Here is a 27,071-nt window from a genome sequence, read left to right on the forward strand (position 1 = left end):
AAAAGAAGCTGCTAATGTGACTTATAGAATGTAGTTGTGCTGATTTGCCTAATCTTGTATATGTCAATTTACAAGTGACTTCACGTGATAGTTGGTTTGAAGTAACGGGTCATTCCAGTGATTTCTGTAGTATTTCTGTTACATTTTTTGCTCTTAATAAAACTTTATTTCCCCCTCCACACAACAGTGGCTTCTATTTTTGCTGCAGTTAGACAGCAGTAAGTGTCAAAAATTGTACCTCTAGTAAGAAAAATAATGCAAGAATCAAAAATATGATTAGACCTGCTCTCCATGAGCAAAAAATATCTCTTTTGTACTGTAAAAAAAAAAAATAATAAAAATAAACCAAACCTAATCCAACCAAGTTTTTGGAATAATTAATTTCCTAAAGCAGGATGCAGTTGGGATCAGTAATGGGAGAGCTAGTGTAAGACAGCAGTCTTGAAGATTCTTGTCTTTCTTGTGCATACTACAACATGGTACTGACTATGAGAATATAATCTGTCTGTATTTTTTGTTTGACTACCATTCACGTTTGACTATTGTGTATCGAACACAATTCAGGCAAGAAAAAAAGAAGGGGGGGGGGGGGGGGGCGTGTCAAGGAGGTTTTCTTGTCCATTGATAGTTTTAACATATATGTAGGGAAAAGTTGAGGCTATCATAATATAGTACCAGTATTGTGGTGTAGTACTTTGTTAAGGGCCTAGAAATATAGATTTATAAATGTTAAGTTGTCCATGAGCCCTACCCTGTGTGGCTACCATCAGTGTCTGCACCAAGTCTGGAGGGACTCAAGTCTGCAGAGAAGGGAGGTCCCTCCAAATGGACACTACATCTAGTTTTATATCTGTAAGTTGTTTTTTTTTTTTTTTTTTTTTTTTTTTTTTTTTTTTTTTTCCTCTACAAACACTTCTGTTCCTCTATTGTCATCTGCATTCTTTACATACATGTGGTGAGAGGTAGAATATGTCATAAATCCTATCTCTTCCACCTGTAAAGAAAGATTGTAAAGAAAGATTGTAAAGAAAGCAGGAGGTTTGCACAAGGGCTGGAGTATATAGGGAACTGCAAGAGTGCTGGTAGAAGATTTGCTGGTTATGTTGCAGATATACTGAAGATGAGTGCAGAAGTAATTTGTCAATAGCACGTTTACCAAGCTAGAAACTAAACAGAAATTTTTCAGTCAGCTCAAAAATGAGGTGTCCTACATGGTAACACACTGTGGGCACGTGTCTATTACATGTGCAGGGCAAGGTTACTATATGCTGGACATGTCAGGGCCTAGAGGAAAGACGCAATTGATTTGTGCAGGAAAGTCCAGAATTTTACGTGTCATATCCAGAAGTTGATAGATTGATTCCTGGATTCATTAAAGGCCATAAAAAAAGCCAAGAAAGTAAAGATTGGCAGACATGAGTGTAGCCAGGAAGAGTACTCTAAAACTGTGCTTATATATTAAAGTCATATTTCTCAATCATGCTTTCTTGGTGAAAGTAAAAAAAAAAAAAACAAAATAAAAAAAATCTTATAAATTACTTAGAAATGAGCTTGCATGGAAGAGGCAACTTTTAACTCATTAAATCTTATGTTAATTTATTACAATTTTTGAAACATTGCCTTTCTAGTGTTATGTTTGTGACATAGTTAAAACGTATTCATTCAGTGTTTTGAAACAGAAAATGTGATTGCATTTTTGGGAAATACTTTTCTGGTTTAGTAGCTATAATTAAACATGGTGCCTGAGTGAAATGGTATTTTCTAAGCTTTCTGCAACAGCCACAAGTTACATAAGATACAAAATTGAAAAAAGACTAGAATCTGTTCCAGTTTTGATCAACTTGTGACAGATTCATGTGGTTCAATAATGCAAATTCCTGAACTTCAGTGACAGCAGCTGCAGATAGACCACAATAGTCTCATTTTTGAGTTTCACTAAATATATAATTATCTCATTACAGGGTTTTGTCTCTTAGATTGCATTATTTTATCTTCTGTCTGGCCTCTATTACTGGGATATAGCATGTATATCAGTGAGATACACAACAGTCCAGTGTAATATATTTATTATTACCTATCGAACACAAAAGTAATAAAGTTCAGTGCTTTGATGGCTTAAAGTGTTTATGGAAGACAATCAAATAAATTCACAGTTTATTGTTCTAATTGTTTTGACAACTTCCATAGTTAAATCAGTTTCAGTCATTTGCTGGAGACCTTATTTCAATATGTGGTTACAAAACTGTTGACTATATGTATTGCAAGAAAATTGTAGCTGGTTGAGTTTTTTTGACTATGGTGAAGGAATGCTGTTCCGTAAGAGAATCCAAAACTGTTTGTAAAACAGTATGAATCTGACTTTTATTTAAACAACAACAAAAAACTACTGTGCAAATTTAAAAGTGACAGTGAGTTTAGAAAAATAATATGGTGGTGGTCATCTGTCTTGGGTTTATATTTCTTGGCTTCCAGTAAGTGGACTAGACTACCAAGAAAGTCAAGAAGGGATTGCTATTGAACTTGAAGTACTAGGCAATCTTTCCAAATTAACAATGATAAAGATTGTAAGAGTGAAAAGGTTTTGAAGGTCTGATTATGAGCAATTTCTTTGTTCTTTTTTCTGTTGGCAAGTGTTCTATTCAGTCATTAGTACCTCCATGTGACACTGGTATTATTACACTCTAATACTCAAGATAGACTGTACTGTAGTGCAGCAGATTTGTGCTAAGTAACAAGACCTTCTCTTATTTCCCAGGGGAGTAATAGGTGAATTACCTCACTGTTCCATAAGCCACACTTGACAACATGCCATTCCACTGACTGTATAAACTAGTACAAACCATACAGAAGTTTGTGTTTAGATATTGTTTAACACCTCCTGTGATAGCAGAATCAACACCACCGACTCAGTGTAGAAAATAATTGGAGTGGAAATTTTCTTACCTACTCAGTGTTAACCATAGCTGGGGAGGGGAGGATGTATGTGTGAATGTGTTAAGCCAGAATAGTACCAGAAAACTAGAGACTTAATTCCTCCCACTAGTACAAGACTATATACTGAGATGGTACATTTCCCCTTCTGCTTCTTGGTTGACAAAATGCTTAAGCAAAAGTGAGATGGACAAGGTAGGACATGGACCTCCAACTTGAATTTCCACAGGGCTGGGAAGACATTCCTGAGAATGGAGCCTGCAATATCCTGTAGCTGTAGCATAAAGTATGCTGAATGAGTGAACAACTGAGTGAGTGAGGGGAAAGGAAGCAGAGAGGGTCTTCTGGATCAGTCTTTTACCTTCTCTTTTGTAAATGTGCAAGGGAAAAATAGGAGCCTGGGGAGAACATTGTGTGAGACAGCTTTTTTAGCATATATATTACTTTTACAAAACAGGATGGGTTAATTGGGGCAGAGGCTCAGTCAAATATTTGATTCTACTTGACAAGATATTCATCTGGTGTGGTTCTGTCAGCATGACTTTCAAAACTGTATGTGACTGGTGTTTCTGTTGTATTCTGCTCTAGTAATTGGACTGACCTATTAATTGTTTTAGAATTTATTTAATAAACCTATTACCTAGAGAGTACTGCAACGAGCACTTGAAAAGAATGAAGTGTGTTTATCTTTGTAAGGTGTGTCTTTGGGAAAAATCCATCTTCTCTTACCAACAGTCTGAAGTCTTGACTTTGTTTATGTTTCAGTCCATAATTGCTTGAAGGAAAAAGATAAGTAAACTTATTATTATTTTTCCACAGTCAGAAAAGACACCTTCAAAAGGCTTAACTCTTTATACTGAAACTTACAAAGATACATTGGAGTGTTCTTTAACTTATAAACCAAAGATATACTTTGTATTGGGACAAAATACTGAAGGTATTTGAGGAGACAGTCAGCAAGCATATTCATCAGTGGGCTGCATTTGGGAAGGGGCAAAGGGATAAACACATGGTTGAATCTGAGAATACATATCCTGTATCTTCAAATGCTCAGAACCCAACATAGCCATATGTTAATATTAATATATGCCAATATATTAATAACAATAATAATTAATATTATTAATAACATAATAGTCAAATATTAATACTGGACATTGCCTAAAGGAATATGTACATGAACATAGTCAATGCTGAGTTCACTTGCTATGCAGCAAAAAGCCTTTCCTAGCTTCTTCCTATGGATCCTGAATGAAGTAGAGTAATTGCCTCAGTCCGCAGTAAAGAGAGTGATCTCACCAGGTGTCGTGGTTTAACCCGGCCGGCAGCTAAACACCATGCAGCCGTTCGCTCACCCTCCCCCCTCCCTCTCTGGGACGGGGGAGAGAAATGGAAAGTGAAGCCCGTGAGTTGAGATAGAGACAGTTTAATAAGACAGGAAAATAATAATAACAAAAAAAAATAATAACAATAATAATAATAATAATACAATGGTGATAATAGGAAAATAATAATAATATGTACAAACAAGTGATGCACAATGCAATTGCTCACCACTCGCTGACCGATGCCCAGCCTAACCCCGAGCAGTCCGGCCCCCTCCCCTGGCTAGCCACCCCTATATATTGTTTAGCATGACGTCAGATGGTATGGAATACCCCTTTGGCTAGTTTGGGTCACCTGTCCTGGGTCTGTCCCCTCCCAGCTCTTACTGCACCCCCAGCCTGCCCGTTGGCAGGACAGAGCAAAAGGCTGAGATGTCCTTGGCTTAGTATAAGCACTGCTCTGCAACAATTAAAGCATCGGGGTGTTATCAGCACTCTTCTCATCCTAAGCCAAAACACAGCATTCCACCAGCTACTAGGAAGAAAATTAATTCTGTGCTAACTGAAACCAGGACACCAGGGAAGCAGAAACAAGTCCTACTGGTCTTGAAATGTCTGGTGCAATCTGAGGGGCCTGCGTATCCACATGACCTCTATTGAAATGGGGAGAATTGTAATGCATTAATAAGAAAGTGCTGTCAGACGTCTTTTTGTAGTTAGAGTCACTGTGCAACCTGTCATTTAAGGGCTTCATGTCCATACAGGAAGCCTGGAAGAGGGACTGGACTCTCTGGGACTGTATATGCTGAAAGGTTTGCCTGCCTTGGCAGTCCAATGGGGAAGTCACAGGCAGCTGTGACAATTCATTTTATCTCCTACAAAAGCCCCACTAAGGTAGCCAACAAAGCTAAACTGTGAGGGCACAGAAAGAAAGTAATAGCCCTCATATAATGCCTGCTTCCAGTGCATGTGGAAAGAGACTACAGGCAGGGAGAACTTGCTGTTATAGTGAATATTGGTCTGTGTTGTGTATTGTGCATTGGCTAGCTTGCAGATTATTGACATTACACACTTTTATGAACCATGCAGTAGCAGCATTTGTAAAAGAAAAAAAAATAAAAAAATCTTTTACCCTTTCTGCTTTTAAATGAAGCAAACTTAAAAGCCCAATGCATTTTTGACACAAAGCAAGTAAAAGATTTTAAAACTCAGAATGCTTAGACCTCTTACTAGAGGCAAACTTTTTTTTTTTTTTCCCCCTGATCTTTTTACAAGAAAATTACCCGGAAACTTTGAACCTAGTGTACCTAAACTGAAAAAGGAAGGGATGATGACACTGAGGTGGAGGAAATTCCTGTAAAGGAAACAACTCAACAGTGTTCAGCTAAAGCTAACCACAATTTGTATCGTGTAGTGTAGGATGAGCAGGTAAGATTTTCAGATAATTTCTTTTTTTAATTAGCTTTTAGCTTCAAATTTAAATCCTCCCCCTACCTGATTGACAAATGAGTTGTTTTTATTGTCTTTGAATATGCATTTTAAAGTAAATTGGTTTTAATTACTTTGGCAAAGCAGTGGCTCCTTAATAAGTAGTTTCATCAGAATATTTTTGGTTTCATAGGCGTGGTGAACCTATTTTTCTTCTCCTGTGTGACTATTTGTAATCTTGCTCTTAGAATTAGATTATCTTTGCCTTTTTTTTTTTTTTTTTTTGGATGTAAATCCAAAACAACTCATAGAAATTGGTAGCTCCGAGTCTGAAGTAACTTTCGTCAGAATATTAGACATAAGATAATTGTTTGATGATTTTTAGTATATTTCAGAGATACTGTGCAATTTTGTGCCGCTCTCAGGATTTTTATTTCTTTTCCTTATATTTTATGTAAATGTATACCAAATACTGTCAAATGGAGATTTATCATTTCCTTGTGAGAGTCCTGAAGGAGTTTAAACATAGGCAAAATAAGACAGTTCTTGTTCTCTTACATTGTTTTACCATGTTAAGATCACATTAGACTCATTTGCATATAAGTTACGTTTCAGTGAAATAACATACTAAATTGCTGGACTAAGGATATGATAATAGGGGCGCGGATATGGCAGAAGGCAGAGAGACTCCTTTTAATAAGTTGCCCAGGGAAAGGCTGCTTTCTTTTTTTTTTGGCAGATACTGACCAAGATAAAAGCAAGTCACTGAATATTTTGAGTCACTGAATCACCTTGAGTCCACCTGCAGTGCAAATACACATGGATGGTCATTAAGTATTTCACATAACCCCTTCCTTTGGTAATTGTTTTTTGCTTCAGCTGTGAATTTCCTTCTTCTCGTCAAACACTTTTGCAAGACCACACTTTTGAATTTCACATCTTGTAATGATTTTGCAAGCACTATAAAAATGTGAAGGCTCTGCAGCTCTCTAACTGGAGTGTTGTAAATTAGCCCCAAAATTTGGCAGTGGTGTGTCTTCCCATGGCTAGCAAAATACAACAGAGAATTATACAGATTGTTAACCAAAATTATTAAATTAATTAGTAATCCCTCTCTTTCCCACTTCTTCCCCTTCCTGATGACCCTTTGAACTTCAAGAACAGGTTGTTAGCATGGCAGTAAACTGGAGACATTATATGTCAGTGGCATTGTTAAATGTTTTGTGAATGGCCACTTAATATAATTTTAATACTTATAGGCTGCTAGTCCCTGAACACAGAAAAATGGGTAGTCACGGTCAAAAGTCAACAGAGTCAACAGAGTCAACAGTCCCACAGCTTATCTTGTATCAGGTCAGAAACTCCTCAAATAGTTTCTAGTGGCTCAGAAAGTTGAACTGAGTCACCAAAGAGGACCCAAACTGCCACTGGACAGGGGCTGGACCATTTGTTTGGGGTCAAGGGAGATGGAAGTGGGAGGACAGAACAGCAGATGAGACTTTCCCTGTTTGGTGACACTGACACGCTGCATCAGCTCACTTGCTCAAGGGAATCCAGCTTGAATCGCACACAAGGCCTTTGGGTTCTGCTTGCTGCTGGCACCAGTATGCCTTTGCCATGCGGGCTGGGGGGTGACATAACTGAAAGCATTATCTTTTGTTTTATGCAGTGTGAATGTGTCCAGATGCAGCACTAATGGGTACTTTGAGAGAGATCTTTGTGACTGTCTTAAATCCAGATTCAAAAGAGTCAGGATCCATTAATCCTTTTGCAGTGGATAGGACAGTCTTTCTAAAGTTTAGACGGTTTTTCACCCAGTGAAACTCTCTCTCTTTATTCAGACTTACATATTGGCTTGAAGTTTCAGGATGATTATAAAATGTGTATGGGGTGATGACAGTTGGCAGCAGTCAATGTGTAAGAAAATACCAGTATGGGGCAAGACACCTAATATGAACTCTGAGTGTAAAAATAGATTGTTCCATTCACTTGTAGGGAATAGAGACATGCTGAACAGAACAGTGACTAAAGTGCTCCTCTCTACAAAGAATAACTGCCTGAAAAAACTGTAGAGTGGGAGTTTTCCTCTCCTAGGTTGCCCGCTCAGTGTGCACTGGATGATCTCTTGCTGCCTGCCTGAGTCATGTCTGATTTGCATGAGGTGCCAACAGAGTAGGGACTGGCCCTTGCCTGACCTTTTCCTTTTTGCCCTTGGGCTGACTCAGGGCCTCTCTGGCAGCAGTGCAAATGCAGAGTCACTTTATAGACCAATAAACAAAGAAAAAGTACTTGAGGTCTCATTTGCACAATGTGAACATCAATAAAGGATATAGCCTTTACTCACTGAGATCCTGAGTCAGGCGGTCCAGACATGTCAGTCACAGACACTGGATATGTTCTTAATAAATACCTAATTTAAGGTTATTGAAGATAAATGCTGGACAGCCTGCACCATGCCATTTGCCATTTGCAGCTATAAGCATGCCTTCTGATTTGGTTTGATCTCAGAGGAAACCACTTTACACACTCTGGGGCTGTTGGCCTTAAGTTGCGACAGAACTCCATGGGTCTTGGTACCGCTTACACCTTTCTCACTGACTAACTAAAGGCTGATCTCATTATCTGGTATGTTATGACCCACTTTAGGCTCCTCTTGTAACAACAACAGCTGCTGAAAAAAATGCATTTCCACTCCATTTAGGCAATTCTGCATTTCTGTAGGTATAACCCAGAAATACAGCTGTAAGCAACAGTAAGCAAGGTGTATTTAAAGAGTTTTTTGTGTATTCTTGAATACCATCTATCCTAAAATTGCATGTAATAGCTTGAGCAGGAAGAGTGCTGCAAACCCCATTTTTAAAACACACAATATTTTGGAAATATTGTCTGCTAATGTTTGTAGAGCTACATGAGATACATATTTACCTACTTATCTTTTTGGTTTATTATTTGCAATAAATGTCTGTTTTCCTCTTTTACAGAAAGTAAGATGATTCTTAAAGAAAATGTCTCCGAATGTCAACCAAAATTGATAAAGAAAATAATGCTCACTTTTTGTTGGATTCTAGCATTGTTTGTCACTGGAGCAGAAGTTAGAGAGATTAATTTGCCAGGTAAGAGTTTGCTTTGGTGGGGTGTTTGTTTTTGGTGTTTGTGGTGCTTGCTGACAACTTAGAAAAGTGGGTGTACATTTTGCCATGCCTTTATGAGTTTTTCCTGCACCTGTTAATGCTGTTTCAGGCAAATATCTGCTTTTTAGCCTTTCTGAAGCCTGTTTAAGTGTTGGTAGTACAGATCAGTTGACCCTACATGGAGTGCAAAATTCAGTTCCTCAATGAAAAGGAAAGGGCAAATATAAAGGAGAATTTCTTATAACCGAATGGAGCAAACGAATTGCTTTCATGACTCCTTGAAGTCTCCAGCAGCTGTTCCAAGCAAGTGGGAGGTGAAAGAGAAATGCAGAGTGAGACCGATATTTCAAAGTCTCCTACCCACACAATCTGTCTGGAAAAGCTTGATCAAATTGCAGAGAGAAACCAAAAGTACAATGAAACTCTCAGACGGGCAGGTGAGGAACTGAAGAATTCATGTGCTCCCTTCTGCTGAAGTGAAATCGTGCCTTCATCCTGCTTTCAAGGGTTACCACATCCTGACTAGCAGGAGGGGTTATGCAGCAAGGTCGGTGAGCCTTTAGAGAATTGAGAATTGGGGGTTAGGATGTATGACCACAGCTTTTGGAATCCAAAATATCATTTAGCTTTAGAGAAGGTAACTAATTTACAAGGAGAAAAATTTGAAAGCAATGATAGGATAATGAAATGTTTGTCAATCTCATCCTCATTAGGGAGTGAGGCAGGCAGGCTCTGGTTTTTCAGGTTTGCGTCCATCTCTCCTCCATTAATATGAGGGAAATGAGGAGAGCTTTGGCTTTCCTACAATGTTGAGGTTTAACAGGTTAGAACCCAGTGTGAAAATCTTTGTGAAAATCTTTGGTTTGCTATAAATCTTACACTATTTTCATATTAGATGTTTGAAAAAGGCATAATAAACATTTGACAGCCTTTGATTAAATGTTTGAAATCTTTGACCAATTCTGTGTTTAAGAAAATTGAAATTGGTCATTAGCTGAGCATAAGGTCACATAAAAATATTTAGCATGAAGAAAAGCAAAACTATTTTTTTCAGTATTTCAGTATTCCTCTCTCTCTCTCTTTTTTTTTTTTTTTTTTTTTAAAACATGAATGCTGTGTGTTTTTTCATGTGGTACTTGTATTTTATTTTCCTGCTTTTCAGGGTGTTTCCATGCAAAGCCTCAATTATGGTATCGCACTATTAGTGATGAGGAGTTTGTTTTACGATGCGCTTTACCAGCTGAAGATGCCACCAACATTTATAAAAATTCACCTGTAAAACAACATGAGGTGAAATGGTTCTGGCGTCAGAAAGACAAAGAGCATCTGGAAGCTATCAGGGAAAGCACTAACCCTGCTCTGCAAGGGGATGCACTTTGGTTTAAACCAGTAAGGGACAATGCTTCTGGAATCTACATCTGTATGATACGGTATGTAATGGGAAAAAGGCTCATATTTCTGTGTAAGAATTAATATATTTTGTTTGGTTGCAGTTTTCTTGTTTGTTTGTTTTGTGTATTAAAAGATTATATATTTTTTTAATGCATCACTCAGGGAAAAAATCCCATGTCTCAAAATTGTTCTGGAGGTTCAAACAAAAAAGGAGGCAAAATGTTCGGGTTACGACACAAATACGCTGTATCTTCTTGCTGGCAATGGGAATTCCATATCTTGTCCTGGGACAAAATGCTACAGCCATATAAGAAAGCCAGATGTAAAATGGTACAAGGTAAGAGTCACTCTCTTAAGCATTTGAAAAAGCTCGGTGGATGTACAGGGATAGACCTGGTTGATACTCATGTCCCGTAGGCTCTTGAACGTCTTCTGTGACAGACAACACAGACTGAGGTGTTCAGCCCAAAAGCAAAATCTTGAATTACTGTCTATCAAGTCCATAAGGAAGAATTTTGATGGAACTGGTAACACCTGCAACATTATTCCATGAAACAGAAGTCTAGAAATGCTTTCTTTTCAACTAATTTAAGCAATTGAGAATCAAAATAAGTTATTTACAAAATTGACATGGTTGAAACTTAAAATTTGAAAGTTTTGTTTTGACATTATAAGTTATGGAAATGTCAGATATATGAAAGAAAAAGTGGCTTTGTTACAAACAAAATAATTTCAAGATTAATGTTTCAGATTGTTCTTTTTAGGACTGTTGTTTTTAATGAAAGAGTAGTCCACTGGAGTATCATTGACTTAATCTTTTTCAACTAACTTAAAATACTAGCAATCTAAAATTTATTCCTACTCTGTTTATAACTGTAATATATTATCTAAACTTGCACTATATATGCAAATGAATATGACTGAAAATTCAGTTGTGCATTTTAATATCTTGATTTATTTACAGTATTTATTCTATAAAGTAGAATGATCATCTAGTCAAAATTATTCTTCATTTACATTTAAGTTTTAAATGAGGTATGTCTTTACCTTATTTTACATTGGTGGATTTTGTTTCAGAAATTTGATTTAAGAAAAAATTGTAATAGACCTGGAGATTTTGCTTAAACTAAACTGTGAGAAATAGGGATGCTGTTTTTTTTTTTTTTTTTTTTTTCTACTTTTTCATTCTTTCTTTTGAATATAGTGACGGTATTATCAACCTCAAACAATCCCAAACCATAATCTTATCATAAAAGAATGTGAAGCTAGTTTCAAAATCATTTATTTACAAAATACAAAGAGTTTGTCAATAAATAAAATATTGATTATTTTCTTGTCTCTTTGGTAACATGAATTTCATTTATACTAGGTTCATGATTTCATATTTCTCTAACGTGCCACAACTATTAAATATTTTTCATTTATTTATTTATTTTACAGGCAATGATATCCACACACTATAGGCCATATTTTTTAATGTAACTTGCAAAAGTCCTCAGACTGCTAATAATTTTTTTTTGAGGTTTCAATGGAAACAGTTTGACTTAGCCACGTTGTCATGGCAATCCCATCCACATGTCTTAAAATAAAATTTATTTAACAGCAGCAGCAACAAAAGGACATCTAATTCCCTGATACTCTTTTCTTCTCGTTAGGATGGTCATCGAGTAAAACACAGGGAAAACAGAAAAAGCCTAAAGCTAAAGCATAATGAAATCTATTTGAATCCAACCTATGTTGAAGATGCTGGCATATATGTATGTGATTACACTCTATTTGACAATACTACTAAATGGACAATGAGAACAGCAGTTACAGTAGAAGTCATTGGTGAGTAATATAATAACTAAGAATAAAATGCCTCAAATAAAGTGTTTCCTCTATTTTTTACTACCCAACTACTCAACTTATGTCTTTTGTTCAGGCTTTAGTTCTGAAAAAAAAAAAAAAAAAGGTTTTAAATCTCTCAATCTGTGAGTAGAATTCATGAAACCACAATTGGTGCCAATGTTCTCCATGTACTTAGCGTATGTGCAATGTTAGAGAGGTATTTGAACACCGGGAGGGTAGAATCCTGCATGCTAATCCTGCATGGCAAATGTAGCAAAAAGCAGTGTATCTCAATCTTAAAGTAGAGGCTTGTGTGAAAGTACAGAAAAGTACAGAAAGTACAGAAAGTTACAGAATCCTCTTCTGAAATTAGGTGACAGAATTTTTCTTGTGACATGAATGAGAACTTCACTTTTTTTCTCTTGACAATGATGAGGAAGGTGATGGTGGTATTACTATCATCTTCCACGTGATATTTTAATGTCAGAAGAAACAGGGGACCTGTCAGCAATCGATGTACATTGCCTAGCAGAGTGCAGTTGAGCGTCATCAGCACTGGGCAAGGGAACACATTTTTGACTCAGTATCAGGAAATGTTTAGTTTGATAATAGAGATAGCTACCTAAGTTGTGTAATCAAAAAGCTATGCTTTTCTACAGATGTATGTGATTGAGTGCTGCAAGACACTCTTATCAGACACTTCTGTCACTCCAGTCAATCACAGGTCCCAGGCATGGACTAGATCTGCTTTTATTCTGATCTGGCTGAACATGAACTAATAAACTATGTTTCTCAGTTTTTGTTCTTCAGTCCACAGCAGTCAGAAAAACACTTGAAAGCTACTGTGTACATATATACTACACCTGAACTTTGGATACATTTCTCTGCTGCAGCTTAGATTAAAAAAAAAAAATAATAAAAAAAAAGTGCCTCTGGTGTCTCTGTGGCACAATTTCCTGCAGTATGGGACTTTTCTAGAATATCAGAGTATCAGAGGTGTGGATTTTAGCCCCTTCAGGCTGTTTTCCTGTAGCCTGGGTCATTGCCTAGCTGCACAACTGCACAAACTGTGGGTGTCATTGTCTGTGCTCTTTGACAACCTCTGTTTTGAAAATAAACTTATGGTATGAAAAGAAACTCATGGAAGTAACCTGCTGCATGTATGCTTACTGGAATGGGGCTTGGCAGGGGATTGGTGTGGGGGTAAGTTCCCTCAGGGGTCTTGCAAAGGGGCCCCAAATATCTGAATCTTAAATAACCTTAAGTGCGGGACAGATGCTGAGCTCCCCAGCTCGGGTAAGATGGCAGTGTATCAGAGCAACTGAGATAGCAAGTCTTTAAGTAGCTACATAAATTTTGTAGTCAAAACTTTTGTATCTGTGAACTCTCAGACACTTCAGCAACCATAGATCATCCTCTTGGACTGAGGTGTCTAAAGTTGATCCAGTATTTGAAAAAGAAAAATCCGTAAAATATTTTTTCTGGTCATTGGCATTGACAATAGTTTTATTAAAAAGAATATTAATAATTAATATTAAAATGAACATTAATAATATTATTGTTAATTGCAGCAAGAAATACTATCCATCCACCAAATATTTTGTATCCCAGTGGAGTGGTTTTCCTTGAAGCAGAGCTTGGTAAGTTTTACTTTCTTCTCTGAAAGTGAAAGAAAATGTTTAAATGAAGTATTTAGAGAGATAATGGTAGATCTTGATAAAACAAAAGAGCTTTGCTCTCTTTGAGCGTGAGAATTTTCTATACATTTTTTTTTTCTTCATACATATCTTTGTGAATATTAAAGGCAGGACTATATATTATTACAGATCCCAGGCTATTTGAGGGAAGAATATTCCAGTGTCCTCTATACATGGTTTTCCTGTATTAATTTCTTCCAGGAAAGCCCCTTAAGCTGGAATGCCCAGTACAGTTTGGGTTTGAAAGAGGTTCTATAAGGAGTGTAACATGGAAAAGAAACAACAAAGAAAATATAGATGAGAAACTGAACCAGAAAACAAGGTAAGGAGAACAACAACAACAAAACACAGTAGTGTGGTTACACTGTCAGCAACTGTAAAAATTTTACCACAACAGTTTAATACATAGTTTTATGGAAGGAAACTCTTGAGGCTTTGTTCGTCAACATGTAATGAAAAAACAAATAGACGTTCTAAATCAGAGTATTGCATCTCTGTTAAAACTTAAAGCTGAATGTCAAGAAGTTGCTAAGCTCATCTTTCAATGTCTTTAAGGCATTTGGGGATTGTGTGAATAAACAGCAAAGGTGTCATGCAAATATATATTTTTTTCTCTTTAGTGTTTATGCAAAAGGTTTAAAAGGACACATACTTCTTCATGTTGCCAAACTGGAGGAAGTTTCTGAGATGGACTTCAGAAGCAACTTCACGTGCTTTGCTCAAAATTCTGTGGGGAATGCTACTGCTGTGATCCAGCTGAAAAGAAAACGGAGAGGTAAAACCAGATGGAGGACTATTTGCCCTTACAGATATATTTTGCTTTACTCACTGCTACATATTTCTTTTCCATTGACATGGTCAGTGGCTTTTTAGCTAGCTACAGCACTTTCTTGAAGCTGGATAGAAAAAATTTGTTTTGTCAGAAACACACATTATTCTGATGATTGCTCAAGAGGATGGAGATATATGGGGACTTCCTGCAGTCAGGTGGAAGCTGAAGAGTAAGTGGTAGGGGAAAGAGGAAAGCAGCATCTCTGACTGGTAATAAGCAATCTACTAAACTGAGGCAGAGTGTCTGCTGAAAGCAATAGTATTCTTTGATTTCCATAGGACTTTTCGGTTTGTTTCCCCAGTCTATAGCATGTGTGTTTCTGAGAAGTTACCATAACTGATATGAATGTGTCAGCCTTTCAAGCAAAGGCCAAAACCAGAATCAGTATGGAAATTAAACGGCTCTCTGATTTTAACCATAGTTCACAGTGAAGATTCATCACTGGGGTGGCACAGGAAGTCTCCAACAGGGCACTGTGTGCAGCTATTTGCTTCTTTTCCATCTCAAGAAATGACTACTTTCATCTCTGTTGAGTGTACCATAGACTATTTTCTCTGTGCCTTTCATCACAGATGGGCATTTCACACCATCAAGGAGATGCAATTTAATCATGCTCTCTGGTGGTAGACTGAAATGCTATGCTGAGATTTGCAGCTCAATTAATCCCCAACTTTGCTAAGGGTTGCCAGAGGGGCAAGAGTGATGATTGTGAGCTGGGTTATCCCCATTTGTGAACTGATGTTTTCATCTAAGTGTCAACATTATTTTGAAAAGAATGAATTATGATTTTCTTTCTACAGTGTTTCTCTTATATATACTATGCAGTGCCATTTCTATCCTCTTTGCATTCCTTTCGTGCACTATTTTTATTTACCAGCACTGGATTGAAATAGTGCTGATGTACCGAAGCTATCTGGTCCACAATGAAACTACAGGAGGTAAGAACCGTGGTGTAATATTACTTTTCTCTCATTTACTATTGTCTTTTTCTATGTGGATTAATCCAGTGTGAATTAATCAATTCAATTCTCTTAATAACCCTGTTCTCTTTGAGCTGATACAAGTGTTGTTAAAGCTAGCAAGATGCTCAGTGGATTCAGAATTAAAATAATAATAAATTCAGAATAAAATAATAATAAATTAATAATAATAATAAAAAGCCAAGCAATATGGAGGAAATATCTAAACACCAATTGAAATACCACAGTAAGATTTTTACAAGATCCCTAATTTATCCATAGATGATCAGAATAAGAAGTTGTATTTTACCAGTTCATCTTCAGGAAATAACAAAGCATCACCAGACTTCTAATGTGCAACTGAACCTATGGACAAGAATAAAATGTCCTTGCAGAACTAAGTGAAGGAGTCCAAGGTCTAACGTATTTTTCAGTGTAAACCAAATAATATCTCAGAAGAGAAAACAGAAAAGAAAAATACAGAGACTCAATACTGGGTCCAGTCCTGTTTAACATTTTAATTTATGATCTGGATGATGGAGTAGAGTGCATCCTCAGTAAACTTGCAGACAACACAAAACTGAGGGGAGTGGCAGGTTCACCAGCGGGCCATGTTGGGATCCAGAGGGACTTTGGCAGGCTGAAGTCCTGCACCTGGAGAGGAAAAGACCCAGGCATCAGTAAAGGCTGTGGGCCACCCAGCTGAAAAACAGCTCTGCAGAAAAGGACCTAGAGGTCTTGGTGGACACCCTCTTGAACATGAGTCAGCAGTACACTGAAGATGCTAAGAAGCATTGCTAGCAGGTGAAGAGAGGTGATCCTTCTGCTCCACTCAGCATGGGTGAGGCTGCACCTGGATCTTTGTGTCCAGTTCTGGAGCCCCCTGTACAAGAGCCATGGACATACTGGAAGAAGTCCAACATAGGGCAAACTAAAATGATGAAAGGACTGAAATATCCTGTGAGAAGAGGCTGAGAGAGGTGGGACTGTTCAGCCTGGAGAAGAGGAGTCTCTTATTAATGTGTTTAAATATCTGAGTAGAGGATGCACAGAAGACAGAGCCAGGCCTTTGTGAGAGGTGCCCAGTGTCAGGACCAGAGGCCCTGGGCACAAACAGGCCCCCAGGAGGCTCCCCCTGAGCCCCAGGAGCACTTCTGTGCTGTGTGGGTGAGGAGCCCTGGCACAGGCTGCCCAGAGAGGCTGTGGGGTCTCCTCCTTGGGGATCTCCAAAAGCCACCTGGAGATGGGCCTGGGCAGCCTGTGCTGGGTGGCCCTGCTGGGGCAGGGCTGGGGCCTGGTGGCCTCCAGAGGGCCCTGACAGCTTCAGCCATCCTGTGGTTCTGTGATTCTGTGAAATAAGATGATGGCAGGACACCGAGAAGTGCACTTTGGGGCAGTATTTCCTTTTCAAAAATTATGTTGACCTTCCTGACGTTTACATCAGTGATTAACTCTTTCACATTTCAGATCTCTGTAGCAGCATTGCCAAATCATCTCAGCTAAAAAGGAGTGCCAACACAGTAGGCAGTGTAGAAATGTATCTGAAATCACAGTGCCTACTTCAAAAAAATTAACATTTAATTTTCTTGCATGGGTTTAAATAAATCTGATAGTATGTGCCCAAGGAAATTTTTCTAAAAATCCTTAGCTCTTGATGCAACTTGAGATATGTAATGTGTCTGCTTTTACATTTTCATATGTGTATGTTAACTATGTGTGAGGTTGAAATAGCTATATCTATTTATCTATAAATACATACACAATGAAACAATTGGAAAATATTTTTGTAAGCCTTATGGCATCTAGCAAAAACTATTTGGGAAATCACTCAAAATTTCCCCTCTGTTTGGTAGAAAATTGATTTAAGAGCCTCTGGAAAGTCCCCTTAGACCTTGCAACATATATCAGTAGGACAGAGACAGACCTGATGAGATTTGTGCATTGAGTTTTAAGACACCTTTGGGTCTCTTGTACCCTCTGTCCTGATACCTGACTCATATACCACATGTGCACAGTGCCATTTGCAGCATGAGGGCATGAAATGTGTGGACTTGCTGTGCCTATCCAGATAGTTTTATGCCTGAAGATGACTCACTACAAAAGGTGTTCCCAGCTGCAAGAATATGTACTTCTCACTTCATGCGAGTACGTATCAAGTCACTTGAGATCTGAAATGGCTTGCTCAAAGAGCAAGCAGAACTTATGACTTCATTTTGCTGTTTCTTCCTTTCCATTGTTGCTTCTCTCCTATCCCTCTTAGCACAGAACCAGAGAATTGCAGAATCACACAGGTTGGAAGGGACCCTGGAAGTCATCTCATCCAAGGCTCTGCTCTAATCATAGCAAGCCTAGGCTGGGTTGCTCAGGACCTTGTTCAGATGAGTTTTGTGTACCCCCAAGGACAGAGAATCCACAACATGCTCCAATGTTTGACCACTCACACCGTGAAAATTTTTTAACTACCAGCTATTGAGAAATTCCCTTGTTGCAGCCTGTAGCTGTTGCCTTTCCTCTTACCCCTTGTACCTCAGAAATATCTATCACCATCTCCTCTGTACCCTCATACTAGGTCACTGAGTAGTGAGGTCATACTCTCATGCCTCTAACTCTTGGGCCTCCTCCTTACCTAATTAAGATATATTTTTTAAAAATCTCACCTTCTCCCACAAGGACAAAGAGAGCTGTGGTGTTAACATGTGTAGACAAAGGATGCAGCTGCTTTCCTTAACTGAGGTGTTCTTCATTTTCAGCTTTTAGGGCATCTTAGATGTATGTCTCAAAAGTTTCTCAAGGTGTAACAGTTCTCCTGTAGAATTCTGGGGAAAAAAAATAATAATAATAATCAGTTGTGTTTACTATGGATGTGATTTTAATTTGATATTGTAATAGTGATGTTGAAAAGAAAAAAAAAAAAAAGAAAAAAATGATGCGTTTAATCAATGGCCATTGTCTACTAAGACTGCAGTGACCTCTGTGGGTGAAATAAGGAATACCTGGCTTGTAGTGCAAAGGATTTTTTGTTATTTAAAAACATTTTCAAAGCAGCTTCAAATTAGGATGTAGCTGGACATTTTGGCTACACTAGCCTAATGACCCACTGTTCTACCACCAACCCCCACCCCATACATGTATGCCTGTTGTTGGTGATTTGTTCTTGTGGACCTGTGTTGGCTCAGCTTGGCAGTAAAACAGCCCAGCACAAGATAATTAGCTAGCGAGCTACTTTTGTGGTAATAGCTTCCTCTGATACCGCAAAGGTTTCAGCACTCATACAAGGAAGTGGCAGGAGTGTATGCCACTTGGCAAGGAGCAGGGGGAGGAGCAGAGATATAACATTTATTGTCTAATCATATCCTCAGCCTCTAAAACGGATTTGTACACCTACGCTTTCTTTTGATTATGTGTTTTCTGCTACCTGCTGGTTATGAATGTAACCTGCTGGTTATGAATTTTTTGACTCCAACTCACGCATGTCATTAGTTTTCCATTTGTATTGAAACCCTTTTCTGTTTGTGTTTGAGCCTCTTTTCTTCCCAGGGAGAGGGTCTCTTCTGATCCTGTGGGAATGTGATGGGGCTAGCTCAGATTTGTGATCCTAATCTAACATCTAGGAACAGAAATCAGGATGTCAGCACTGAGGCATGGGGTGACATTCAGTACCATTACTTAGGTGTATGTGCCAGAGTTAGGTGTCTCAATTCCCATTCAGTGTAGATGCAGTCAGTGCAGTGAAATCTAGAGAGCTTCTCAGCTCACCCTGCAGAAAGACCCTGGAGTAGGACCCTCTGCTAAACAGCTGAATTGCTGTCTGGTTTCTGTTGTCTGTATTGACACATGAAATGACTCAGGTATTGAAACATAGGTGTCCAATATTGTTTGAATTGCCTGAGGTTATCCTGCTGTTCCAAAATGTTTGGGTCTCCAATAGTTCCTGTGCAAAATTTGACAGTCTCAAAAGGGCACCTTAGGGCATCTCAAATGGCATTAGGAACATACATATGGGGAACTGTAATGAGACCAGTGTGCCTTTTGCTTTCATAAGCAATTTCTTACGTTTTCTTTCCTGTTCCCTAAAGTGTAGTTTAAATTTTGTTTAGCAAATAGATAAGGTTTCTTTTATCGTGTCGTTAGATACAGGTATAATTTGGGACACTGGTACCAGGGTATTTCAGAGCTGAGAGAAGTTCTTTATATATTTGTAATCCACACCCTGAAAAACAAATTATTTTAATGAAACTGGAACGAAGTTCAGGAACTGGTGGGTATTCAATGTCTGATATTTGGATCAGATTTAAGCACTGCTACTTGTACCCATCTCTCTGACTAGAAACATAAGTAAATGAAAACTGTGTATCTTTCACAAACAGTTGATATTCAAGAATACTAATTCCTTCCCTCTTTTTAAAACAAAATTCACCATATTTAAAGTAGGTTGTACATTGATGACTGTCTTTGGAATTAGCATTTGGGTGAAGGAGAGAAAAAATTGGGAATCATTCCCTACAACAAGGAATTTGCCTCGAAGTGGCCAGATCTTCCACTGGTGAAAGCTGGCACTTACTATTGAAAATACAGAAATGTGCCTGATTTAAACTTCTTTCCAATAGTCATCTGTAGTATCCTCATTCACTTTGGTACTGTATGTCTGCAGAGAAGAGACTGGGGAGGAAGGGTTGGCTCTGGGGGACTGAATGTCTGTACTTCATGAACAGCTGATAATTTTCAGATTGTCTTGGGTCTGCTTAAATAGAAGGTAAATGTATAAAATATAAATCAAAACTTTGTATTAAGAAACTGGATGCTTTAGACACTTGTTAATGTACATACTGTTCCTTGTTTATTTATTTTAGATGGCAAAGAATTTGATGCATTTGTGTCCTATGCAAAATCAGACTCTTCTGAAAGCGACTCTGCTTTTATTAGTGAGGAAAAATTTGCCCTGGAGCTTCTTCCAGATGTGCTTGAAAACAACTATGGGTACAAGTTATGTATTCTTGAAAGAGATATTCTTCCAGGAGGAGGTAAGTTTCCAGTGGATGATTGAAAATCTGCTTCTTATAAAATTGTTTTTCACTTTCCAAAAAACACTTATGTGTTAGTTCAACAAATGATATATTTTGGCTCTGGAGTTTCTGATTAAATCATATCACATTTGATTTTTGTATCTGGTCCCTGCACCTGAGAAATATGTATATTTGAGTGTGGTTTCTGGGGAGATACTAAGATGAGACAAAGCTTCTTCTCCAATAATTTTGCAGGCAGACTCCATTCCATGAAAAGAAGTCCCTGAATTTTTCAGTAGTTACTTTCTGACAAACCTTAGACAGTGCTCCACCAGCAGTAATTAGAAAGCCCTCAGTACCTGTCCCTGGGAGAGATGAAGACAAATCCAAGCACCCTTTGAGACCTTGCTTGATTGTGTTGTGGTCTCAGCTGTGCCTTTTGAGCATGAACTTGTGTTCTGCACACTGAGTAAAAATGGCAGTGGTACCCTTTGATGGCAAACACAGTTCTAAGTGTTATGCGATTGCTCGACATCCTTATTTCTGTTTTCCTGCATTTATGGTGATTAGCTGTTGTTAAAGGAACTGATTTCATAAAAGTCCAATATACAGTGCAGTAACTATTGTAATTTCTTCTCCAGCATACACAGATGAAGTTGTCACAGCCATTAGACAAAGCAGAAGAATAATTATTATTTTGAGCCCAGCCTATGTCAGCGGACCAAGCATCTTTGAACTGCAGGCAGCAGTGAACTGTGCATTGGAAGACAAAAAGATCAAACTGGTTTTAATAAAGTTCCAGGCTTTCCAAGAGTCAGAGACTTTGCCTCCAGTAGTTAAGAAGGCCCTTAGGATTTTACCAACCATTACCTGGAAGCCCTCTGCATCTTCTGCTCCGAACAAGAAGTTCTGGAAATATCTGTGTTACCACATGCCTGTGAATACTACTAAGGTGCTGGGAGAATGCAGCCTAAAGGGCTTTTTTCAAAGGTTATTCAGCCTGGTACATCGATAGCAGAAATATCACAGAGGGATGACTGCAGTCTCAGGAGTGATGACATGATTGTTAAAGACCTTTTTATACATCAGCTGACTGTTGTGGACTGTCACTTCAACCAGTAATAGCTCACTCCAAAACAGTGAGAAGGACTACAGAGTGAATGTGCTACAGCACACAGTAAAACTACATGGCACTTCACACAACCATAAATGTGAACTATTTTTAGTAATTTATTATTATTATATTTATTATTTTGTTTTACTGTGATGCTGAGACATGAGAATGTTTTGCTCCTTATACTGTATTTCTGCTGAAACATTTTAATATATATATATTTATTTTTTTTCTACAAAAAGGATTAAAAAAGGGAACTCCAGAGAAATCTTGCAGTTTGCTATTCTTGTGCAGTCCTGTGGAACAAATCCAAACTCTATAAAGGAGTTACCTCCTCCTGCGAGAGTACCAAGGATGAAAGCTCTGGGAGGTTGCCACAACTGGGTATGCTGAAGCAGTTGAGAGAAGAAGGAATGTTGTGTAAGGAATGATCCCAGGCACCTCCATCCTTCCTGGAATGAGAGAAAGTGTTTATACAAGCCATGAAATATTTCACTCTCAGAAATGTCTGCACTGTGTGGCAGTGGTCACTCATGGGCCCCACTGAACCTGTTGGTACTATGGGTGCGTCACGGTTGTAAATTGCATGATTGTCACAGCTAGTAGGCTTCCAGGGACTCTGAAGTAGTTACCTCTCCCTAACAGTTGTCTGGCTGCTAGCTCACCAGGGTTCATATCGCTTACCTGCAAAACAGCTTGCAGTCTGTGTGTATGGCTCTAAGTAAGTGAAATGCAGTTAAGAAAATCTGAGTAGGATCAGGATTAAAAAAAAAAAAAAAAGAGAGAGAGAAAAAAAAGACTGCTTTGCAAGCAGGCCTGATTCCCTTACCTAATTTTGTATTGGGTTCAAAGCTTTCAGGAGGACTGTTGGTGGTACTTTGGGGCAGAAGCAGAAGATAGTGCCTCTCATAGAGATAAAGCATCAACCAGTATCACTGGCTGCACTGGAGAAAATTTTGACATTGCAGCTGTATCTGCATTGGGGTTTTAGTTCAGATCATGATAAGCTTTTGAAGCAAATTTCCCAGTTGCCACCACTCATTGCCTTTTGCTTTTTGCTTTGTACTTCAGAGCATTTTAGAGTGCACAAACTGGATCCTTTTCCACAAAAAAATCAAGTGGAGTTGTCCACCTATGAGGGAACCTTTGACCTGTGGAACCAGCTGAGATCTAGTTTAAAGAAATCCCTTCCCAAACACGAGGTGCGGATGCAGAGTCCTCGGCACTGGTTGCTTTAGGGTTCATCTCTGTTCTCACTAGGTTGCAGAGCATGCTAATGTAGAGGTAACCCGACGGCCTGGGAGATTCAGGGAGATTCATCATTGTTTTCCAACACAATCAGATCAGTGGGTGTAAAAGGAGTAATGAAATTTTTGCAGTACATGAAATTTTCTCACTTCTAATGTAAGCAGCGCAGGCTTTAGCAGCTTTTACTCGGCACTACTGTGCTTGTATGCTTTGTTAGCCTAACACTAAACATGATAGCTTTTCTGGAGGAGGTACTGACCTTTTAAAAATGTTCCATAATGACAAGTGTCTTGCTGGAGGAGGATAATGTGGTTGTCCAGTATATGCCTTGCTAGCATGGTTAAAACAAATTTTAAACACAAGAGTAGTCAGCATACAGTTTTAGGCATGTGATCTGACTCACATCTTCCTCTTTCTTTTTTTTTTTTTTTTTTTTAGAACAAAATTTGTTATGTGTTAACTTAAATACGTGCATTTAAGAGAGAGAAAAAAATTCTAAATGAGAACGTAATTTGCTTAGTCCTCCACCAGATGTCCCTACTGTAAACCGTTGGGAGTACATTTATTTGCACACCAAATGGTTTTGTTACAAGGTGAGACAGGAGCAGTGAGCAGTGCCAAGTGTGGTACCTGAGGTGCCAGCTGCTCTGGGGAGGCAGACGGTGAGTGAAGGCAGGAGAGGAAGGTATGGAGCCTCTCCTACCTACTGATACTATTTACTTGTGCTGTGCTTACTGCCTGAAAGATGCACACTGATGCACTTTTTTTTTTTTTTTTTTTTAATTGGGGAAAATAAAAATAAGTCAGAATAGCTGGAAAAATGATGTAGCTGGGAAGGACTTTACACTTTAACATAGTGATGCTGTCTGGGGTTTATTCGGGTCTGAGGAACCTGCAGAACTGGTATCTTCATAAAAACTTCACGTCCATCTGTAACACAAGGAACAGCGCAGGCACATGAGGGTTTTTTAAATTACCTCTAACAGGAAAATGAAGCAGTCCTGAGGAAGAAGTGGCTGTGTCTATTAGAAGTGTGAATCGACAGGTGTGAGTACTGCATTCCTTCACGAACACAACATACGCTACAACTGTAATAAAGGAGGGTCACAACTCTAGAAATGGGCTCTCCTGCACTCACACACGCAAAGCTTTTGAATTGGCTGCTGTTGCTGCTGTTGACTCTGCTATGCCCTCCTGCTGCTGCTTATTTAGATGAGCCCAAGTCGAGCAGTAGTTTGTTGCCTCACTATGAACCTGGCCATGAGGATGCTGTTGGTTCTCTACAAGAGAAGAGGTTACAAGTTTTCACCGTGGACTATAACTATGTGCAAATTCCCTATGAAGTTACTCTTTGGATACTCCTTGCTTCTCTTGCAAAAATAGGTAAGTAAAAAATGGTATCTTGGGTTCTTTGTTGGCAAAAGTTTAAAAACATACCATGTAACCAAGTACCCTGCGTGCATTTTTTTTTGTGCCTAGGATTGTTTTTATCCATTCTGGAAAGAACAGATCATTACTTTGACAATGACAAAATTTCACCTTCTGAATGCTTCCAACTTATTTAAGTAAATATATGACCTCTAGCCTTCTCTTGGGTTGTCTAAGTTAATGAGTTGCAATAGATGTTCTCCACACAGTGCTGTCTATTCTTTGTTCCGTTCATTAAATATCATAAGATATAAGACTATACAATCCGACACAGCTGTAGAAATCAAAAAAACGATGACTGAAACTTCAGGCGTACTTACTTTGGGGAAGAGGAAAGTGGGAAGAACTCTTCTGTCATGTGAATAATAGGAAAAATTTCCCTATGATTCTTAGTTTTAAATGGTTGCTGTTTAAAGTTGCTCAGAAGGTAATATCAGAGGAAAGAGTCAGTCTGAGAAGCGTAGGTCATTGGAGGCATTAAAAGGCCTTTTGAAGATATACCAATACATCTAGCTTTTATGGGGGCTCTGTGTAGGTATTTGAATGAAGTGAGACAACTCATGGAGATGTAGAGATGGCAATTAATACAGCAAAAATGGCTTACCATGTGTCTTCTGCATCTATATGGCTGGGCTTAACTTGGATTTGACCTTTCAGAACTACTGCAGCAATATGAAATAAACGAATAAGATGGCAGTAACATGAATAGCTACATACACGTGATTTCCCTGCCCCTTTGAAGTTCAATGGGATTTTCAAACATTGCTGTAAAATAGGCTGGTAGGTGGTACTGATGATTTTCTGGAGGTGGACAAAAGATGTACTATTTTCATGTCATAGTCACACAATTATTAAATATCATCGCGACTGACCATGATTCACAAGTTTCACAGTAGATGACGGTTTGAGTCCAAATCCTACAAACAAATATCTTCACTGTTAGAGTAATAATATATATATATATATATATATTATTTATTTTTTTTTCCAAATCAGGTTTGTTGTTATTGCATCAGCAGACTGTGTTAGCGGTGAGCATGACTAATTTCTTTATTCACCAGCTGCAAAAGCACAGGAATTGCTATAAGGCACATCTCCTCTATATTCTTGTTCCAAGCAAGAAATAAGGTAACTTTAGAATTTTATGACACCTCCCAGCCAGACTTGTTTTGCTGGGAATTTTCCAACAAACGTTTTTGTTGTTGAAAATTTTGGAGCTATTGACTTCAAATTTAAGAATTAGTTTGAATAATCTGGCTGCCCATGGAAGAAGACTTTCAAATTTTTATATTTTTTTCAATGTCACCTTCAAGTTTAATCTCCTTTTTGGATTTCAGAATTTCAAGGTAGGAAACATTTCTGTCATCTTGAAAGGAGAAATAATTCCCTTATTCTGCAAAACTGACAGAAGACTTGAACATGATTTTTATTTATTTTCTTTAAATTAAAATAGAAGATAAGTAGTGTTATGATTATAGCTTTTTTTTTTTTTTTTTTTTTTTTTTTTTTTTTTGTAAAAAACACAGTCTCCCAAATAAATAATTTTAAAATTCAAAAGAATGTTTTTCTTTTCCTTTACTTTTGAGCATGGATAAGTCTAACATCACAGAAATGCAGTTATGTCATTAACTGCTAGAGTTATGGGATGAAAGTTGATCTAGCTTCAGCTATGGAAACAGAGGCACTGGATTTCACACAGAATCATGGAATGGCTGAAGTTGGAAGGTACCTCTGGAGGTCATCTGGTCCAAACCCCTGGCTAAGGCAGGGCCATCTAAAGCTGTTTGCCTATTTATGGGTGTATTTGTCTTATTCTCATTCTCGTAAACTCTGAGCAACTCCCTACATTTCTAGATGAGGCATCTCTCATTCACAATATGATTATACAGTTCCTGATATAGCAACTAGATGAGCTACTATTAGATGTTATCTCAGTATTGGTATCAATATTCATGTCAACTGTGAAGGATTATATGAACACACAGTAGTAGGACATCAAGGTAGCTAAGAGGAGATTCACATGATGACTTTTATATGCTAAATGCCACTCTTTCTGGCCAGCTGTTGTTCCCACAGGCAGTTTAAATATGACTTTTTTTTTTTTTTCTTTTCTTGAGTAGAAAAGAGAATTTGGCTGTAAACATGCAAGATAAACTTTTCTGAGTGGAAAAGACTTTAGCTCACTTCATTTGTAGTGTGGCCTGAAGCTTTACTTTTAGTGAGGAAAAAAAATAGGGATCCTTTATTTTCTGTTATTTGATGGCTGTCAGTAGTTCTTTCAGCTCTGCTGTTACCCGTGGTTTTGTTTCACTAAACTCATCAGGTTCTTTACAGAGTGCTGTTTACTTTATGTAGAAAAAACAATTCCCAGAAAAGCTAGGTTAATCAGCTTGTAGAAAGTGTTATGCAGCTGTGGCTTGGTTCCTGTTGATTACTGAGCTACTTTGTATATTGTGGTATTCATGAGTATTCACTTCCTCAGTCTGTGGGTCATCTGGAGTCTGTGAAATGCTTCAGGGGACTTCTGGAATTGAAAAGGGCTGAACAGACCTTGGCATCCGTTTTGCTGCCTTGGGCTTCTCCAGGTTCCTGGTCAGTCTAAATCCAGCAGTAGCTCTGCAGCCAGGAATCCTCCTCAGCATTGGTGGGAGCAGCCTTTGAACACATGGCCAGGGATCTAGAGGCTCTTTGAGATGGCAGGACATACTGTGCCCCAGAGGCTTGGTGGTAGCAGCTGTTGTTCAGCAAGGATA

The 27,071-nt window shown here is 38.3% G+C and overlaps 2 protein-coding genes across 6 annotated transcripts in view; both read left to right on the top strand.

Moving 5' to 3' along the window:
- IL18RAP (interleukin 18 receptor accessory protein) overlaps positions 1 to 22,337 on the top strand; it is a 46,603-nt gene extending 24,266 nt beyond the window's left edge. For 3 of the 5 annotated variants that reach the window (XM_072031276.1, XM_072031285.1, XM_072031283.1), the window contains 10 exons: positions 8,666 to 8,797; positions 9,978 to 10,245; positions 10,370 to 10,544; positions 11,863 to 12,037; positions 13,609 to 13,677; positions 13,936 to 14,056; positions 14,355 to 14,509; positions 15,367 to 15,504; positions 20,376 to 20,546; positions 21,170 to 22,337. In XM_072031276.1, coding sequence (XP_071887377.1) covers positions 8,666 to 8,797; positions 9,978 to 10,245; positions 10,370 to 10,544; positions 11,863 to 12,037; positions 13,609 to 13,677; positions 13,936 to 14,056; positions 14,355 to 14,509; positions 15,367 to 15,504; positions 20,376 to 20,546; positions 21,170 to 21,543 — 1,778 coding nt within the window. In that variant the 3' untranslated portion in view covers positions 21,544 to 22,337. The remainder of the gene's footprint in view (positions 1 to 8,665; positions 8,798 to 9,977; positions 10,246 to 10,369; positions 10,545 to 11,862; positions 12,038 to 13,608; positions 13,678 to 13,935; positions 14,057 to 14,354; positions 14,510 to 15,366; positions 15,505 to 20,375; positions 20,547 to 21,169) is intronic. The other 2 variants (XM_072031289.1, XM_072031291.1) reach the window with 1 other exon arrangement.
- Positions 22,338 to 22,551: 214 nt separating this feature from the next.
- The window catches only part of SLC9A4 (solute carrier family 9 member A4), a 40,934-nt gene continuing 36,414 nt past the window's right edge, over positions 22,552 to 27,071 (top strand). Inside the window, 1 exon segment of the mRNA XM_005013443.6 lies at positions 22,552 to 24,273. Within this exon segment, the coding sequence (XP_005013500.4) occupies positions 24,009 to 24,273 (265 nt within the window). The 5' untranslated portion in view covers positions 22,552 to 24,008.

Source organism: Anas platyrhynchos, chromosome 1 (genome assembly GCF_047663525.1).
Source record: "Anas platyrhynchos isolate ZD024472 breed Pekin duck chromosome 1, IASCAAS_PekinDuck_T2T, whole genome shotgun sequence".
In the NCBI taxonomy this organism is placed as follows: Eukaryota; Metazoa; Chordata; class Aves; order Anseriformes; family Anatidae; genus Anas; species Anas platyrhynchos.